This window comes from Bufo bufo, chromosome 3, assembly GCF_905171765.1.
Source record: "Bufo bufo chromosome 3, aBufBuf1.1, whole genome shotgun sequence".
NCBI lineage: Eukaryota > Metazoa > Chordata > Amphibia > Anura > Bufonidae > Bufo > Bufo bufo.
Window position 1 is genome coordinate 488,840,133 of NC_053391.1, and position 20,976 is coordinate 488,861,108.

At 41.2% G+C, this 20,976-nt stretch overlaps 1 protein-coding gene across 2 annotated transcripts in view; it reads left to right on the forward strand.

Moving 5' to 3' along the window:
• UGGT2 (UDP-glucose glycoprotein glucosyltransferase 2) overlaps positions 1 to 20,976 on the forward strand; it is a 499,843-nt gene that overhangs the window by 110,237 nt on the left and 368,630 nt on the right. For both annotated transcript variants that reach the window (XM_040425306.1, XM_040425307.1), the window contains exons 10-12: positions 642 to 702; positions 4,257 to 4,348; positions 6,751 to 6,901. In XM_040425306.1, coding sequence (XP_040281240.1) covers positions 642 to 702; positions 4,257 to 4,348; positions 6,751 to 6,901 — 304 coding nt within the window. The remainder of the gene's footprint in view (positions 1 to 641; positions 703 to 4,256; positions 4,349 to 6,750; positions 6,902 to 20,976) is intronic.

The following is a 20,976-nucleotide window of genomic DNA, read 5'->3' on the forward strand; positions in this document are numbered from 1 at the left end:
GTTTTCATACAGCTTAACCAAACTTCCAAATATGCTTAAAGGAGTTATCCCACAAAAATTGGATTTTTCAAACCAGAACCTGGATCTGAATACTTTTGTAATTGAAGTAATTAAAAATTTAGTATAGCCACAAAGCTATTCAATAAAATATATCTGTGCGGTGCCACCTGATGTTTTTTTCTTTTTTATTATTTCTCTGTCCACCTTGCTGAGGTGGACACACATGCTCAGTTCTATCTTTCCAGACTTCTGAGCTGTGATAGGGAGAGACCTGCAGCAGAAAGGACATGCCCCATGAGATGCCAGCTTATCTGTATCTAGCAGCACAATTGGAGCAATTAATGGGGTGCTCTCTGGATCTATGTGAGGTACCGGGCTGGGTCTAGCTTTGTTAGAGATTGTCATGTACTATATGATGTCTGATTTTCATTGTTTTACATTAATCACAGGATAACCCCTTTAACTATACCAGGATACAGTATATCTCTTGCCTCCTGTCTCTGTAAAATGAAACAGATTTTCCTGCTGAGTCTAGATGTTTTTTTTTTTTTCCTCCAGTATCATCTAAGCCTGTTGTATCTATCCAGAAGATGTTTTCCTATCGCCCCTTTTATAGCCTTGTTTTTTTTCTTTTTACGAAGGTCTTTAACAAGAATTGCACTAAATCAGGAGATGAAAAAAGAAATTGAGGAAAATCAGAAGGTGTGTTGCAGTCATTGTAAATGTTTGTATATGGTAAATGTCAGAGCACAGATCAGAGACTAAGCAGGGATGAAGGTTAACTGCACACGATGCGGTATACGGCGGTTTTTCCGCAAGGATTTTCATGCGTAACAGTGTACCAGCAAAATTAATGAAATTTGTCAAATCTCATGTACAGTTTGCTTTTTTCTTCAGTGCAGGAATTGACCTGCTGTGCGGATTTTAAAATGTGCAGTATGTCCATTGTTTCTGCCATTCCACACCTTTTGTAGAGTGGTTTTCCCATTGACTTCAGTGTTAATATAAGCACCAAAAAGTGCAACAGAAAATGCTTTTTTTTTTAATAAACATTCCTGATCCGTGATCAATGGAGTGGATTTATGTGAGTTTTTTGTGCGGTTTTGATGCGGATCTTCTACAAACAACCCTAAGGGTATTTGCACACATTGTAGATTACGCACAGTTTTTCGTGCAGAATAAACGCTGTGTAATAAAATACTAGCAAAGTGAATGTGATTAGACTAGTTTTTTTCTTCCATGTAGAAATTGACCTTCCGTGAGGATTTAGAAATCCATAGCATGTCAATTGTTTGATAGTGGTTTTTTTTTGTGTAGATTTCACCCTTAGCAAATGGTGAGATCTGCGGCAAAACCATATCAAATCTGCAAGTAATGAGGTTTTCATACGAAATGTTGAGTAAGGCCTCTTGCACACAGACGTATTTTCATTCAGATTCCATGAACTTTTTTTTGCGGACCGTATACGGAATCATTCATTTCAATGGGTCCGCAAAAAAAAAAAAACGGAAGGTACTCAGTGTGCATTCCGTTTCTGTATTTCCATATTTCCATTCCGCCAAAGAATAGAACATGTCCTATTATTGTATGCATTAGAGACAAGGAGAGGACTGTTCTATTAGGGGCCAGCTGTTCCATTCCGCAAAATACGGAATGCACACGGATGTCATCCGTATTTTTTGCGGACCACAAAATACATACGGTCGTGTGCATGAGGCCTAATGCTCACTAAAATCTGTGCGAATATTCTGTTTGTAGACCCACACCCATGAGCAGGTAAGCTGTAAGTATATAATCGTATAGATGATGAGACACTTAATATAATCAGTTTGGCTGTTTATGGTACGCTTGCTTCTTTTCAGAATAAATCTGCATTGTTTAAAGCCCCAGATGATGGACATTATATGTGTGTTATATTTCCCCATGGCAAAGTAGTCCTGCACCACATACACTCCACATGCTGGAAGCCTTAGGATGTGCAAATGACCGCACTGAGAAGATAATTAAACGGATTCGGGCTGGACAGAAGCCCTTATGAGGACTGTTGTCATGTTTTACATTCGGCTCCCCCAAGTGTAAAGCACTGAAACTTTCTAAACCATACTGTTTGCAGGCATTAAATTGGCATTGGCAACATAGTGCCTATAGTCCATCCATCTAGCAGCAGGGGTTGGCAGCTCCAGCTGTGCAGAACGGAATCATTCCCATTTGAGATAATGAAAGCCGAGCACCAAAATGCAGCACAGGGAAAGGGATGAGAAAGGTGTTAAAAGTAGAAAAATTATGATGATTGGGTTTAGGCAAAATGGTATTCGGTCTGCACAGTAGCATGTGAAATTCAGGCCTAGATTATTAGAAGAAAAAAAAAAAGAATAGTTTGTTGAATTTGCATTCCCCCTTATGTCTCGCCATAGACAGTAGTCAAATGAGTGTTACAATGCAGGGGCTCTAACGAGTATTAATGGACTTTGTTCTACATCATTAGCTTATTTTTCTTAGTATGTTTTCTCTTGGGATATTACTTGTCATATTGTTATGAAGATTCTTTTTTGTGTAAAGCAGCCATTGCTTTATGAATTCTTGTATAGTTCCTTATATCTGTATTGTGTGTATCCAAATGTTGTCATGTTCACACTCTGAACAGTGGAAAGCAACCTATCCCCAGGACTGCTCAAGGCAATATATATATATATATATATATATATATTTTTTTTGTGGACTTTGCAGAAATGTAGTTTAAAGGAGCCTCAAGACAAAATGAAGTTTTATTGTCTCGCACACATCTAGTGAGTGACCGTGGTCACCTGAGTCTGAAGTTAGTCTCATAGGGGAGGGAATATGTCTCATGGAGCGTGAGCACGTAAACTCCGCCCCCAATACAGCACATAGCGATCTGACATCCGATGCGCCAACGATCTGGCACTGCCCTCATTAGTTTGTAAACAGGTGAAATAGCGATCTAAATACAGTTTTGAAGTTTTTGTATGCAGGGTGGCATTATATTACTAGGACATTTGTTCCCTGGAGTGGTCCTTTAAATAATGCCTTGGTGATATCAGTCATTAAAATTGTTTTAAATTATTATAGGTTTTTGCACATACGGCTCAGACAACTGGGTTTCTCTAAAGTATTTTTTATACTGTTTTGGTGCAGTCTTTTAAGCTATTTTTTTTTCCTGCCAAAACCAGGAACTAGTCTTGACAACTGGAAAACAAAATACTTGTTCCTGTCCCTCCAGATCAACAACTGTACCACAACTGCATTAGGGTTTCATAGGGTCCATAACAAAACCTAGTAAGGCCCCCACCTAGGAGACGCCACTGCCATTAGGGAATACCATTACCATGAACACGTCCGCAAACAATGTTTAGCTAAGTGGTAAGGTATGCGTCGAAGTAACATCTACATAAATGCCAGGATGCAATAAAGTAGCTCTTCAGTGGGATCGGGCCAGATGGGCTAGCCTGCTCTCCCCATGTGAGCCTTCAGTGCCCTTGATCCTGTTACCAGTTTGCTGGTTGTTCCTCCTTGGACCACCTTTGGTAACTGCATATTAGAAAAGCTCCACAAGACATACTATTTTTGCGATGTTCTGACTGTTCTGTCTTTTCATCACAATTTGACCCTTGTCATAGTCACCTAAACTGAACCTTGTACCATGAAAATGCAGTGCAACCTGCAGGCAGTATGTTATAGAGCAGGAGATGCTGAGCAGACTGATGTGTAGTATTATGGGAAATAGTCAGCAAAACCTGTAATTTATGCTTTGAAATCTTTGCTCATTCTGAGCTCAATACCATATGGGCGGTCCTATTACTGATCGGCGGCCACCTTCCTTGTATAAGTGTGTATACAATCACTGATAGGACCACCCATATGTCTATTGAGCTCAGAATGAGGAATATAATTTACAAATTTACTATATCTTTTCCCCTAAAACTATATATCAATCTGTTCAGCTCCTCCTGCTCTGTAACATGATGCCCACAAATATTGCAACATTTTCATGCCCATCCTTCCACTTTCAGCATTTCATCTTTAAGAAATGACTGTTTAGTTGCTGCTTAAAAGATATGAATGCTTGGCACGTGCCATTGTGATGAGATGACCAATGGTTTTATAGCGGTTTTAAGCGTGGTATGATTGGGTTTACAGTCCAGCCACGGTGATCTTTGCTAGATGTAGATGTAACATATATGTAAATGCTAAGCCTTAGAAACACTGTGTATGTTTTTCTTTTTCTTTTTTACTAAAAGCATTTATCTGACACATATGGAATCCAGCCTGGAGATGCAAGCCTATATATCAATGGTCTTCACATTGATCTTGATGCTTATAATTCCTTCAGGTAAGACTTGTATTGTTGCATGTAGTTAACAAGTGTTTAGGATTACACATACAGTATGGTTGACCCACAATACTGTACGAGCAGTTGTATTTTTTACCACTCAGTACGGGGATGAAACATCATTATTTTTATTTTCCAGGAGCAGTGTAGTTACTGTTCACATAAAATTCTCTCTCCATCTTTTGGTAAACAATATGTCCCAGCATACCCTATAGTTTCACAGCATTTGGAATCTAGCTATTGCAGTCGAGTGCTGTAAAAATGTTTTTTTTTCCTGGAATATTAAAGGAAGGCCACTAGCCTGCATCTCCTCAAGGATTTATACTAACCTGTTCCTCACCACTCCAGTCAAGAGCTGGCTCCTGAGGCATGAAACCCAAGAATGATTATTAGGTTAGGTCTTCTGTACCTAATGGTTTTGTTCTCTAATAGTAAGCAGAGATATTAAAATTATGAAGAACAGAGATGCAATGATAAAGTTATTAATTGCTATACAATGATTAAACTTTATTTACAAAAGATTGAACACCACTAGGCCTCATTCAGATCTTGTAGACTTGGTAAGTAACAATGGGAGAATTATAATGGAAATAGTGGTATGTCTTTTCTTCTTTCCATTCACTCCTTATGTTGTCTGCAAAATACGGGGTGTTTCAAAAAGAATGGTGCAAAAGTAGAGTCTATAAGGCCTATAGCTAAAGTAACCAAGTTCTGCTCTTGAAAAATTAAAGCTCTGCTGTAGATTGACTGCTCTTTTAGACAGTTTTCATGAATCTGCCCATTTGTGTACAGGTTAATTTAAGGCCTTTTGCACATGACCTTATATATTTTGAAGTCCACAAACTGTTAATCCTCAAAATATGGATATAGTCCATGTGCCATCCACATTTTTTGCGTACCCATTGACCTCAAAGGGTCAGTGGAGCGCATTTTGCGGACCAGTATAGGACATGTTCTGTAACTTTTGGAACTGGCATACGAATATGGACTGAACGGAGGTTGGCATCCATATTTCCGATTCACAAATTATAGAATGTCTCAATCACCAGAGTGTTAGAATCTTGGGCTCACAAACCCATGTGCCCGCATCAAGCACATGAGGGACTCCCAAAGTAAATGTTTTCTGTGCAATGAGCTGGCACAAAGTCTGTGGTCCCTTCTTTTTTGTCAAGGATACTGTTACTGGCCACTCCCACCTGGAAATCTTAAGGGAATGGCTTATGGCAAACGTAGTCTATCAGCAGGATAATGCTACTCCTCATTTCCAATCGGATGTTTGCTGATACCTGAATAAAACTCTAGCAGAACGTTGCATCCGGCGGTGCCAGAATAAATGATTCACCAGTGTTGCGCTGGTCTCCACAATCTCCAGATCACCCCGATAATTCTTTCTGTGGGACTACATCAAGAAATCAGTGCATCTGCCCCTCCATCACCCCCAGCCACAGGATCTGAATGACCTCAGATAACACATCAGTGAATAAGTGGAGTCCATATCCCGCAATATGCTTGCTCGTGCTTGGACAGAACTGGACTACTGCCTAAACATCTGTCATGTCACCAATGGAGCTCACTTCGAACATTTGTGCAGAAATAAAACATGTAATTCGTGTTAATAAATTTATGTTATGTTCTCTCAATTATGAATACTGAGGCTATACTTTTTCACCATTCTTTTTGAATTACCCTGTACTGATAAAATCTTTACTGTGTCCATGAGGCCTTAAAGAGGTTATTAATCTTGGAATTTTTTTCTTGGTAAAGTGTCCAGAGCAGGTTAAAAATAAGAGGATATACACTGCACTGATCGCCTGCCGGTCCCGATTTAATGCATGTCTTGTCTATTTTTGGCTCTACTTCCTGGCATTGTCTCGACACACAATAAATGCCCACTCAGCCTATCACTGGCTGCAGCGGTGAATCAACTCAGCCACCAATTGGCTGAGTGGGTGTTTCCCAGCATTTCCTTTGTATCGAGGCCGACCAACAGGAACAGGATTGACTGGTAAAATCAGTATCCTCTCTTTTATTTATTTTTAACCCATCCTGAACCTTTTGCCTAAAATGTGTCCCTGCTGGACAAACCCTTTAAGCCCTCACAGCAAATTGGTGGATCTGAGAAGACTCACATAGTATCTGTGTGTGTGTGTGTGTGTGTGTGTGTGTGTGTGTAAACCTATTCATTTCTAAATGTGCTCCCAGTAAATGACTGAGCATATCATAAAGGAGATGGAATTTTTTGTCAATTAAAGTGCCTTGGTCAATTGGAGCTACTGTGTGTACTATGTTATTATAAAACCTTATTACTTCATAACACATATTAACATTTATAACATTATTTTGCGTGCCGGTCCACTTTTGTAAGTAGTTTACATATCCATGTCTTACATCACTCTTAACAGTATCTTGGAACTTCTAAAACATGAAGGGAAAGCATTACATGGACTTTCTGTTCTGGGAATTAAAAATGAAGACATCATCAAATATCTGCAGTTGCAGGTCCATCCAGGGGAGGAAAACTATGCTTTAGATATCCGGAATTCTGCCATTAATGTGAGTAATCTTGTGTGCTCCCCCCAGTGTTGTCACCGTGTACTCTCCCCAGTGTTGTCGCTCCATGTTCCCTTCCTCCACCGTGTTGTCTTCTTCCCTTTTTATACTTTCAACCTGTGTCCCATTTTGGTTGAGAGGGCTGTACTGTAGAGTTTGGCTTCTCACGGACCACTGGCGACACCTAAAGTACATGCAGATGGTGAAATCTGTTGCAGATACAATACATGGACATGCTACGGATTTAATATCCACACAGTATGTTAAGTTATGTGCCAATTCCAACACTCTACACAGTGTGTGGATTATTTCTTTTTAGTTTTTAAAACATTTTATTGTTGATACTAAGACAATGACACAGATGATACATGAGTAACAGAAGTACATACAGATACTTATGTGTAGAATACATCTTAGTCATTATACTATACAACAAGATTTAACTAAATCTTACACAGTTCCCATATCATTGTGTTATAAGCGGAGGTGTAACTGTCTTTTCCTTTTTATTGGAATGCTCTACTTTAGTGCATTTTTATGAAAAATGAACTAACAGAAATAACACTACTGGGTGAGATAGAGATGTACTTTACTTAATAAAGTGTTTGTTATTACAATGTTGGGTAGTCGTCTAGTTCTTTTGGTTCTGGAGCGGTTTTCTATATAGTCTCCAAGCACTCCATGTGCGTTTTAAACAGGTGTGTGTTTGATTCCCAATGTGCAAATTGCTCCATACGGTATAGTTGGTCACACTTAACTAACCACTGAGGTTGTTGGAGGTATGTCTGTCTTACAAGCTGCCGCTATCCTCAGTCTGGCCGCTGCTAGTAGATGTTGGTATAGGCTGCTCTCGTACCTGGAGTTGTAAGGTGGGGCTAGTATACCTGACAGGCACAGTTGGGGAGTTTGTGGAATCTTTTTGATTTACAGTTTAGCCAGTACGTCACAAACTGATGTCCAAAAAGAGTCCAGAATGGGACATGTCCACCAAACATGCATACAGGTGCCTACGTGTCTATGACATCTTCAACAAGTTTTCAATGTTTAGTTTGAGACCGCACACCAAATGATCTTCAAAAATTGATACTTTTATTGATTTTTCAACATCAGTAGTACATGTTATAGCAACGTTTCGGGCCCAAATTTGGTGCCCTTCATCAAGCTGTGTGATACAAGTGTCGGGTTTCACAGCGTGAGTGAACAAGTTTGGGAGGATGCGGGGAACATTTTATGTAACCTCTCCGGGGTGTAGTACCACCTGGTAAGCATTTTATAATAATTCTATTGGAGACGAGCGCATCTAGAGACCCTGGGTGTTTGAGCCAGTAGAGCTCTTATTTCATTACTTGAAAATGTGGTGTTCAGGTCTTCTTCTCATTTGACATTGAATGCAGGTTTATTGGACAAGTCATTCGGGAGAAGTAGAGTATATATCTTGGATATTTTTTTGAGGGGTTCTTTAGTACCCATAATCATCTGTTCAAAGTTTGTGGGAATAGCATCATTTGGTGCCAGTTTCTTAATTGTCTGTAATAGATGGGACTTCTGAAAGTGGGTGAGTTCTGGAAAGGGCAATCACAACAGACACCGATGACTATCACTGCCTTCCTTCAGTATGTCCCATAGTGTTATTGTGGTGTTTTTGCAAGCTTTGGTTACGGATGATCTTAATTCCTGAGAAGAATCCCACATAACATTTCTGATTTCTGATTAGCAGGGTTTCTGCCAGAGTATCATGCCATATCGTAACTGTGTTGCATTTCATTGGATTAAGGATGCTTCTAAAGTGGCCTGGATTGCGTAGTGTGATCAAGGCTAGGGAGCGCAATGGTATGTGTGTCATTGATTGCGCTAAAGATATGTCTAATCTGCTCAGCGGTTCTCGCATCCACTCCATGACTCTCATGCCCTGGATGGCCTTGTAGTAGGGGTGGGCGATATATACAATATGAACAATATAAATTCAGGCAACGATATAGATTTTGTCTATATCGCCATATTGCGATAGATGACCACGGAGCGGTAGTGAATTGACGAAGCTTCTCACTCACCGCTCCATGGCCTCCTGACTCTGCACTAGCCAGGGCCATGCGTGCACACATCGTCAGCTCACTGGCTGCCGCTCTGTGTGACGTCAGGTCCCACCCAGTGCATGCTGTGAAGAAGACGCAGTCCGTCTCGTGCGGACTCAATCAGCCAGCCGCACACCCTGCAGGAAAGGTAAGTATATTAGCAGGGGCCCGAATCTACCGTGGGGTAGGGGGGGTGGGGTGGCGGTAGATGGCTATGGCATGGGGCTGATGGCGCTGGCTGGGGGACATGGATGATTGCAAATAGCAATAGCATGGGGCTGATGGCGCTGGCTGGGGGACTTGGATGATTGCAAATAGCAATGGCATGGGGCTGATGGCGCTGGCTGGGGGACATGGATGATTGCAAATAGCAATGGCATGGGGCTGATGGCACTGGCTGGGATAGATGGATGATGCCAAATGGCAATGTCATGGGGCTGATGGCGCTGGATGGGGGACATGGATGATGGCAAAATGTGCACGTTATTTTAAACAATTTTGTGTTTTACGAACACTTCATCTTTACATTGGTTGGAAAAAGATCTGTTACAGAATACACATCTTAAAAATTTCTTGAAAAGTTTTGTAATTGGTATACATACAGAAGAAAATAATATAACGTGATATATCGTTATATCGCACATGCTTCAAATTATATTGTGATATAGATTTTAAGCCATATCGCCCAGCCCTACCTTGTAGTATAAGAGGAAGTCTGGGATTCCCAGGCCTCCATTTCTGGGAGTTTTAATTGCCTGTGTGTGCGATATTCTAGGTCTGGCACCGTTCCACAAAAAGTGGTTTAGTGTTTTCCTTAGCTGCACAAAGAAAGACCTTGGGACAGGGATTGGCAATACTTGTAGGAGGTATAATATCTTTGGAAGAAGAATTGTATTAATGAGGGATCTACGCCCAAACCAAGAAGTGAATGTCACTCACCACGTTTTAATGAGAGTACTGATGGTGTGTGGGAGATTTTTGTGGTTCTCAGAGTACATGTCAGAGGGGTGGGGGGTAAGTTTTATGCCTAAGAAGGGAATACTGCGCATAGCCCACATAAAGGGTGAACATCCCTCAAGGGTAACATTTAGTACTTGTGATTTGTTAAAATTCACTTTGAAGTTAGAAAGGGTATCAAAATGATCCAGCTGTGCATGAATTGCTGGGAAGGCCTCTATGGGGTTAGTAATGATTAATAGGAGATCATCAGCAAATGCAGCTTGGGTATGTGTATCCTTATGAATTTTGATACCCTGGACCCGTTGGTCGAGTCTGAATGCCTGCAGGAGTGGTTCCATGGACCAAACAAACAGGAGCGTGGATAAGAAGCATCCCTACCTAGTCCTATTACTGATTGTAAATGCAGGTGATACTGTGCCGTTCACTAATACTCTAGTGCTAGGCTCTCTATACATTGCCATAACTGCCTTGATGTAGCCTTCAGGAATATGAAAACACTGCATAGCCTTTGTCATATATGTCTAATCTACCCTATCAAAAGCCTTCTCGGCATCTGTACCTAGAAGGACGAAAGGTGTGGAGGTATTATGGGCATATTGAATTATGTTAACTATTCGACTGGTGTTCATTCTGCCTTCCCGACCACTTATAAAGCCTACTTGCTCCATATGGATCAACTGTGGGAGATATGGTTGTAGTCTAAGGGCCAGAATCTTGGCCAGTAGTTTCAGGTCATTGTTAAGTAGTGAGATTGGTCGGTAGCTGGAGCAAGAAGATGGGTCCTTGCCCTCCTTGGGTATGATGGTGATTTGAACTGACAACATACTTGGATGAAGAGGTTTGCCCTCCCACACTAAATTGCATACTAAAAGTAGTTTAGATAGTAATATAATATATCTTGGAAAGAGTCATATGGGTAGGCCGTCTGGGCCTGGGCTCTTATGTAACAGTGAGGTTTTTAAAGCTTGTTTCAGTTTGGTAAGTGTGAATGGTCTAATCAGTGTTTGCTCTTGTTTAGTTTTCAGTGTAGACATGTTCAGAGACTTAAGCCAACTCTCAATCAGTTTGATCCTGTCCTCCTCTTCCCTTGTGTACTGTGTTCCTAATAATGTAAAGTTGAGTATAGTTGACTATCTGGTCCATGTGGAATAGTGTTTGAGCTGAGGAAGATTGTATGTTGTGTATGTAGGAGTGGGCTTTTCTCTTTTTTTTTTTTTAGCTGAGGGAGCATACATTTAGTGGCTTTATCACCATGGCCATAGTAGCGGGACTTGGCTGACAGATATACCTTAGCCGTTTTCTCATTTGAGTATATTTTTTAGTTGGCATCTAAGGAGGTTTAAATCATGGAGAACGGCTAGTGTGAGCTGCCTTTTGTGTAGTGACTCTATTGTTTGGATCTGGGTTTGTAGTTTCAGGATCTCCGCTTCCCTCTGCTTTTTAAGAGATGTTCCTAGTGAGATAAAATGTAGTTCCCTCACCACTGCCTTATGTGCTTCCCAAATTGCGCTGGATGAGATTTCCGCGGATTCATTCAGCGTGAGATATTTTTCCAGTTTCCCAGGTATTTGCTTTATTTTATCTGGGTTATGTAGGAGCAGTTTGTTTAGTCTCCATATCATCTCCTTTTTGGGAGTGTTAATCAGCGAGAACTGTAAGTATATGGGTTCATGATCAGACAGGACCATTGACCCAATTGATTTATTTTTGCAGTAAGGCAGTAGTGAGGTGGACACAAAAATATAGTCCAGCCTTTGATACGATGCATGTGCTGGGGAATAGTATGTAAAGTCTTTATCATTAGGATGCATTGTTCTCCATCCATCCACTAGCCCCGTTCCTGCAATGTTATTACAGATATGTCTAAGTGCTGCGTGTGACATTGATAAAGTGCCCATAGATGTGTCTCTGGGCGGAGGGCTACATTCAGATCACCGCCCAGAATGGTTATGCCCTCAGCAAACTTGCTGAATGCTGATAGTGCTACCCTTAACCATGGTGCCTGGGATGTGTTTGGCGTCTTCATATTTCCAAAAGTGTAAGTCTGTGACCCGATCACCCCTTTAATAAAGATATACCTACCCTCACTATCTACAAGTGTTGAACGTACCTTCAAGGGGAGCTGTCTATGGATTGCTATACTGACCCCTTTGTAGGCTGAGTCCGGCGATGCACTATGGAATCATTGGTTGTAAACAAGATGTCCGAACCGTGGCACTTGTTTCATTCTAAAATGGGTCTCTTGCAAGAGTAGAATATCCCCCTTTTTTTTTTTTTTTTTTTTTTTTTTTTTTTTTAAGCATATTGCATATTTGACTCCTCTTGGCGGGTGCTTTCAAACCCCAGACGTTATAAGAACAGACTAATCATAGCCATGGACATTAAAGTTAAAGGTTGTAGAAGTCATCTGCCGGTCTAGACCAGTAGTGTGGTGCAGAATAACCAAACTTCTATCTGATAAGGCATATATGTTTCCTATACCCCTGACCATCTCAATTAACCCAGTTACAATAGAAGGACATGGTACATCATAGTAACTAACAAGGCATATGCCGAAATTTTGCTTCCGGTACTAAAGGCTAACATTCTCTGATAAATGGCATGTAAACGTTACGGTTCACATGAGGTAAGTAAAAACAATATAACAAAACCTGAACATACCGTAGCTACAGAGAGGAGCAACAGCTTATCCACAGACATGGAGGTCAAATGGAGACCAGATGCATTTATTAGAATAACAAACCCTATTTATTAAAAATATATACTAACAATAAGAAATAAAATTAAAAATATACAGTATAAAAAATAGTCTGCGCGGTCCTGACTATAATCTCAATAGTGTCAATACACCATTTCAGGTAAATCCTTCTGTGGATCTCTGTGTGGATGCTCCACGCGGGTCTCAGTGCTCCCCCTTTCATATGGGGTAGGATCGTATTGCTATGATGAGCACTATCTCCACCTGGAGCATCACACCAGTAATAATCTCAGAGGATAATGGGTTGCAATAAATCAACACTAGTATATAATATATAATATAGCACCAACACACATGGAGAAAAAAATAAAAATACAATAATATAATAATAGTGATAATAATGATATGAATGGTAATCTGCAAAATAAAAATCGCAGCAGAGTAAAAATCACAACAGAATAAAAAAATCTGATGTCTATTCAGGTTTCCTCCAAATGATCATATGGATACAAGAATGGAAAGACCCTGGAGCTCCTATTACAAACACTTTAAAGAGAAAATATAAATTTTCGGACTCTGACTCAACTCTTTGGGACAAGGCTCCAAAAATTGGTGCTCCAGTGGCACGGATTTCTAAAAAATCCTCTCTTCCATTTAAAGACATGGGGTTACTTTGTGACCCAATGGATATAAAATGTGAAAACTTGCTCAAATACAACTATGTTCAGACCAAGCATTTCATCTACGTGTATCGCTAGATCCCTGTCAGTATGGCTCAGCCAGCTAGAAGATCATCTGGAGGCAGGTACCCCAAAGGAAGATATTCTAGCTTCATTGCCAATGCTCAAAGAAACCTCAAATTTTCTATCTGACGCCTTAGTAGATTTAGTGGGGGCTATCAGCAAGATCAGCCGCCATCCCTAACTCCACCCGCAGGGCCATATGGTTCCTTTCTTGGTCAGGTGATGCAGGTTAAAAAAAAGTCTATGTTCCATCCCATGTGAAGGGTAAATCAATTTTGTGGACTTCTACTATACGAAATGTCATGACAGTCTTAGGGATTCTAACATCTTCAATACCTGCAGGCAGGTGGTCACAGAGTCACACCAGAATTCTGCAGGCCTTTCTTCTGGCGTCTTGGGAGGGCAACAAAAGTTCTCTGGACAAGAAGGTATCTATTCCACTTTATGTAAAGCACTCCCTAGCCTGGTGGAAAATAAGAAGGAATCTTCACACAGGAGTCTACTGGCGTCAAGAAAGTAAACTGTTGGTTACTACAGATGCCAGCAGTCGTGGTTGGGGAGGTCATGCGGGAGACTTAATAGGTCAAGGAATCTGGAACGATTCCATTCCATGTCAAACTCCTCATCAAATCTAAGAGAACTGAGGGCGGTTCACAAAGTTCTTTTAGCCCTACACTCAAGCACATCTCTCGGTCATATCAAAATCCTTTTAGACAATACAACGACAGTCGCTTACTTAAACAGGCAAGGAGGTACCCGGAGCAAATCTCTGGCCGCAGCAGCAAGAGAAATTTTCCTTTGGGCAGAAAAACGCCTTTCCTCCATGAAGGCAGTACATCTGAAAGGAAGCAGCAATGTGGTGGCTGATTTTCTCAGCAGGCAAACTCTAAAAGAGGGAGAATGGGCTCTAGACTCCAGCATTTTTGTTCAAATTCCGGAAAAATGGGGAGTTCCAATCCTGGATTTATTCGCAAATCGGATAAACAGAAAGGTAGGAAGGTTTTGTTCCTTGTCTCCCCTGGATGGTCCAGAGATATTAAACGCCCTATTCTGCCCTTGGCCAAAGGGTCTGTTGTATGCATTCCCGCCAGCCTAAATCCAAGAACCCTGATGAAAGTGGCAGAAGAGGGGTGCGCAAGTTATCATGATCGCTCCCTTTAGGCCCAAAGGGCCTGGTTTCCCCTCCTGCTCAACCTGTCAGCGGGAATATCCTGGACTCTTCCGGTGTTTCCAGGCCTTCTTCAGAAGCGGCCAGTACTCCAACCGGGGGTCTCTCAACTAAAATTGACAGCCTGGAGATTGAACGCAAAAATCTGAAGAAGGGGCTCTCTGACCCTGTAATCGCCACCTTATTAAAAAGCAGGAAAATTTATAACCTCTAAGATCTATCTCAGAACTTGGAAAGCCTTCCTCTTGTTTACCAGTGACAAGGTCCAGCAGAATTCTCTTAAACATATCCCTATTATTCTGGATTTCCTGCAAGCAGATTCGGACAAAGGTCTCAAATCATCCACTCTTAAAGTACAGGTCTCTGCCTTAGCAGTTTTTCTGTATACTAAATTATCGGATCATCCTCTGATCAAGCAATTCTTCAAGGGAGCAATCAGAAATTTCCCCAGAATACGCTCTACCATCCCACCCTGGGACTTGAACCTAGTCCTTAATGTGCTGATGGATGCTTCGTTTGACCCCACTGAAGACATTTCCCTCAAGCTCCTGACTTTAAAAACCACCTTCCTTCTGGCCATAACAAGAGGAGTGGGGAAAATACTGACTTTCTCTTGCTGTCCTCCATATCTCAGGATCCTGAAGGTTGTATCCAGATCTCACTGTAATCAGGAAATAGTTTTACCATACTTCTGCCCGTCACCTTCAACAAATCTGGAAAGAAAATTCCATAACCTGGATGTGAGACGTTGGTGAGGGTGTGCAAGATGGATAAACAGACAATTTCTTTTGGTTATGCTCAAAGGAACCTAGATCGTACGAAAGGTCTCAAGGCCTACTCATCACGGGCTGTGACAACTTCTTGGGCAAAAAATGCTGCTATTTTGATTGAACAGATCTGCTGAGCAGCTGCTTGGGCAAACCCAATGACTTTTTTTCAACCACTATAAGTTAGATGTCATCCATAACCAGGATTTGTCATTTGGGCGCAGAATTCTTTCTGCAGTAGTCCCACCCTAATTTGTTCCTCTGTTAATCCTCCTGTCAGTGCCATTGGGGAGGCGCGGGGGAAAAGAGTTAATTGCTCTTACCGGTAATTGGATTTGCCAATAGCCTCCACAACGGCACGGGGGGGGGGGCGGGGTTCACCCGCCCTTAATTTTTGTTTTTCTTAGATTTATAATACTATGTTCATTTCTTGTATTCTGGTTGAATTAATATAATGTTTTTTCTTGCATCACTACCGTGTACTCTGTTATTAACTGAATTAGGTAAGGGGAGGAGGCCCTTTTTAAGCTTGAACTTTTGTGTTGTTTGCTGTTCATGGGGCGGAGACACCCTCCTGTCATTGCCATTGTGGAGGCTATTGGAAAATCCAATTATCGGTAAAAGTAATTAACTCTTTTTCAGTATGACAGTTCACCTTTACCACTGTTCCTTGCACTCCCATCAGGTACTTGTGGTTGTGAATTAGTGCCATTTCTCTGTATGGTAGTTCAGTTGTGCCACTTTTCCCATGCGCAATCTTTGTTTCTTGTGGGTGTGAATGCTACGATTGTGCTTTGTATCTCTTCCCTGTTTGGTATGGCAAGGGTTTAAAGTCTCTTGCTTACTGTGTGTATTTGTGTGCCTTGACTCAAGTGTTTGTCTTTTGCAAGGGTTATTGCCTCTTTTTGTGTGCACCTGCTTGTGTTTTGGGGCAAATGTGCCCAGCTTTATGTTCTGTCTGGCTGTCCTTGGCTGAGCAACAGTATCGGTATCTGTCCAGTCTTTGCCAGTCTGTATGTCAGTGGTCATATCTGAATTTCTACTATATTGTGTTAGCCTGCTTATTTGTTCTCAGTTTAGTTCAATTTGTGTTTTAGTTACTTATTTAGTTAGTTTAGTGTGTGCACTAGAGTTCCTGGGGTCAGCTGCCAAGTACATAGGGACTATGTCAGGAGGTAGCTGTCCGGTTTCTCCCCTGCAGTGAAGTCCCCATCCCTGTACAGGGGTTAAAGAGTGAAAACCAGGGGAGAGCCAGAATAACACCCTTAAGGTTTGGTTAAACCAGTTGATTGGCACAATTGTTCCCACAACCTCTGGTCCGTAACAAAAGGCTTGAGAAGCATGTAATCACTTCTGTCAAAACTGACTGCCAGGTGGTGGCTTATAGCAGCTGGGGCGGGAGGGGGGGGGGGGGGGAAGCAAGGGTGCTATGTTATTAGTTAGAGAAGTTTTGGTTAAGAAGTAACAGCAAGTTATCCTTGGATGGTCACTCCATTCATCTCTATGAGATACCCAAGTACAGTGCTTGACGGACTTTGGGAATTCCATAGAGTTTAAACGGAGAGGCAATGCTGTTGCTCAGCCATTGATACATTCAATAGGTACTCTTTCTCAGATCAGTAGGGATCCCAGCTCTTGAACCCCACCAATCTAGCCATACTAACAGTTATCCCCTGTCTAGTTTATAGAAAATAACCTGTTGTAACCGAAATACACTTTCAAATGTAAGTAGCAAGAAGCAGAGAACAGATGTAAGACTGTAATGGCACTATCAGACTACACAGGTTTTGTTTGTTGTCTGTTGCTATGGAAACTCATAGGTTTGCATGGGAGATGTAGAAAGAAAATCTTAGGACATTTTTAATCAAGCCTAGTGAGAAAGTTCTTCATTTTAGATGCATTCAGACTATAAAAATCATTTTGTTGTGTAGGTGGATGTAGCTTTTATATTTTATTCCCAAGAATTGCACATCCTGAAAAGGAGTGGCTTTATTTATTTGTATTAATAACTGTACATACAAATTCCACACAAACAGCGATATGACAGTAACATGCCTAAGTATGAGCTGTGTAATCTTCCATAGCATCCTTGCTAATTATCGCACACTAATGTTTGATTAAACATTGGCGGATCGACCTCAGAATGGTAAACATTAGCTAGCAATTATTCTTGGCTGGAAAGCAGAATATGGGTTTTTATTTCTGTGCCCTCTCACGTGTTTTTGTGAAAAGTAATTAACCAGAAGTCTACAATGATAAATGGCACATGTTCTTTTAATGGAGTAGCAAATTAAAACAAAATACACAGAAGAAATGAGTGAATTGGAACCCTGAGCCATCAAATTACCATGTTATCACTATGCATGAAATCTTGATAATGTATATAAACATGGTTACATGTCAGTTAGTTGATTGATGACATTTTTTATCATTGTTGCTTTTGAAAAATAAATCAAAATTTGCATAAATGTGCATTCTATTATGACCCGCGGATATTAGGATCCATATTTAGTTATCCTGTTAGGATTTTGTTTCATTTACCGTATATATCTCTTCTTAAGAAATACACATAGATGGTGTAGAAGGAATACATTAAATGAATTGATTTGCCTGCTCAATTACCACTTGTCATCATTCTTGATTATTTCTTATACCTGGCTCAGGCAGTTGTAGTTACAGTATCTAGTGGGACTTTTTTTCTCTTGCATTACAACAATCCTAAAGAAAGTGTTAAAAATTGTCATTTATATCTCTGCTCGCCATGGGGTGGCCTCTTACTAAATGATTGACTACTTTCTGTATGTGAGTATGCCTACTGAAATAACTGTCAGTCACTGAGTCGGTCTGCCCATGGGCTCCTTAACCCAGTAGGAAAAAGGATTTTGAGTAATACATTTCTTATTATACCGATTCTTTCCCCACCAATCTACATGTCAATCTGCTCAACTCCTCGTGTTCCATACCATGCTGCCCACAGATAGAGCATAGGGGATTGGAGTGACAGTTTGCTCTACTGCAGTGTTTGAAGTTCTCGCATTGGGCGATTATCACAAAATTTACCACTTTTCACAAATTTATCTCTGCCGTATTCAGGAAATGCTCACACCATATAAACATTAACACATTACCATTTTATATGACCACAGCGTTTTCTAGTACTTTAATGAGTAGTATGAACTGTGTTTACTGCTGTTACATATATTAGAAGGGTATTAGTGAGTTTAGGCGCATACACAATGTACTACGGTGATTATGCCAGAGATTTAACCATTTGCATTTCAAAGGGTATTATCATTAAAGATGAGCGAATCGAAGCTGAGAAAAATTTGATTCACAAGGAATGCGAATTTCCTTGCGCTTGTGGTATTGAATCGCAATTTTCCTAAAATGGCGGCTACATGTGTGAGGACATGGGGCAAGGAACTCTGGGAAGGCGGGATCACCCAGATTGACATGCCTGCATGCAGCCAATCAGCAGCCAGCCAGCGCTGTGATGTCACAGCCCTATAAATACGTCGGCCATCTTACAGTCAGACATTTTCCAGCGTTCAGAGTGGACAGACGTGTGAAGGCGCTAGGGACAGCTATTGCAGAAACGATTGTGGGAAAAAAAAGACAGAAAAAACTATTTATAAGTGCAGGGAAAGGATAGAGGGGAATCATTTCACAGCATCTTAGTGCAGGGAGAGACATCAGAAGGCGCGAAGGACATTGATAGGAAAGTGATTTACAAGTGCAGGCAACGATTATTTGGGGATTCAAAAAGTCATTAGACAGCTCTGTCATTCAAGCTTTTTGTTATTTGGCTCCAAGTGTTATGTTGAAAAGCCTTTAGAGGCTTATGTCTTAGTATCTTATTCAGTACAACAAGAAAAATATATACGCATTTCACGTCTGCAGTTTTTTCTGTTGAAAGCGTATAGCGGCGTATTTTAGTAACAAAAAAATATATGTATTTCAGTACAACAAGAAATGTATACAGTTGTGTTTAAAATAATAGCAGCGTGTTTACATTTTTTTTTAACAAACCTCAAAATCCTTCTAATAGCTTTTATTTCCATACACACAAATGCATTGGGAACACTACACATTCTATTACCAATCAAAACATGAAGAAAAATATATCAAATTTGTGTTGTTCCTCTAAAATTGAAGAAAATTGAATATTAGACTGTTCAAAAAAAATTGTGTTTGTATTCTTCTTTACAAACTCAAACATTCACTATAGAAACTGAAAAATGTTTGAAGATTTTGCTTTCCTTTGAATCACTTAAAGGGAGTCTGTCACCTCCATATGGCCATATGGCCATATACAGTGCTTACATTGTCCTATAGCACACCTGTACATGAATCTTATGGTACCTTTGTCTTTGTCTTTACACTTGCAGAAGCTGGAAAAACTAACTTTGATAGATATGCAAATGAGCACTCGCAAGTGCCGAGGGGCGGCGTTCACGGTGTTGGTGCCCAGGCTGCCCTGCTTTTTTTCATTTGTCCCCCGCCCCAGCCTCTGCATATGCCCGCCCACCTATTACCTTGCGTCATCCTAAGGTCTGGCCGAGATCCCGCGACTGTGCACTGCCTCGCCGGGTTGGACCATGTGCACTGCGATGCCCATTGTTGACACGGCATCGCTTTAACTACTGCGCATGCTCCAGTGAATGGCGCAAAACCAGCGGCAATGTGGTGTTTTCCGGCGCATGCGCAGTAGTTAAAGCGATGCAATGCCCACAATGGGCATCGCAGTGCACATGCTCCGGCCCGGCGAGGCAGTGCACAGTCGCGGGATCTCGGCCAGACCTTAGGATGACGCAAGGTAATAGGTGGGCGGGCATATGCAGAGGCTGGGGCGGGGGAACAATGAAAAAAGGCAGGGCAGCCTGGGCACCAACACAGTGAACGCTGCCCCCGGGCACTTGCGAGTGCTCATTTGCATATCTATCAAAGTTCGTTTTTCCAGCTTCTGCAAGTGTAAAGACAAAGGTATCATAACATTCATGTATAGGTGTGCTATAGGACAATGTAAGCACTGTATATGGCCATATGGAGGTGACAGACTCCCTTTAACTAATATTTAGTTGTATAACCACTGTTTCTGAGAACTGCTGTACATCTGTGTTGCATGGAGTCAACCAACTTCTAGCACCTGTGAACAGGTATTCCAGCCCAGGATGATTGGACTACATTCCACAGTTCTTCTCTATTTCTTGGTTTTGCCTCAGAAACTTCATTTTTGATGTCACCCCACAAGTTCTCTATTAAGATCCGGGGTTTGGGCTGGCCACTCCATAACGTCAATCTTGTTGGTCTGGAACCAAGATTTTGTACGTTTATTAGTGTGTTTGGGGTTGTTGTCTTGTTGGAACACCCATTTCGAGGGCATTTCATCTTCAGCATATGGCAGCATGACCTCTTCAAGTATTCTGATGTATTCATGATCCCTGGTATGCGATAAATAGGCCCAACACCGTAGTATGAGAAACATCCCCAGATCATGATGCTTGCGCCACCATGCTTCACTGTCTTCACAGTGTACTGTGGCTTGAATTCAGTGTTTGGGGGTCATCTGACAAACTGTCTCCGGCCACTAGACCCAAAAAGAACAATCTTACTTTCATCAGTCCACAAAATGTCTCTTTAGGCCAGTCAATGTGCTCGTTGGCAAATTGT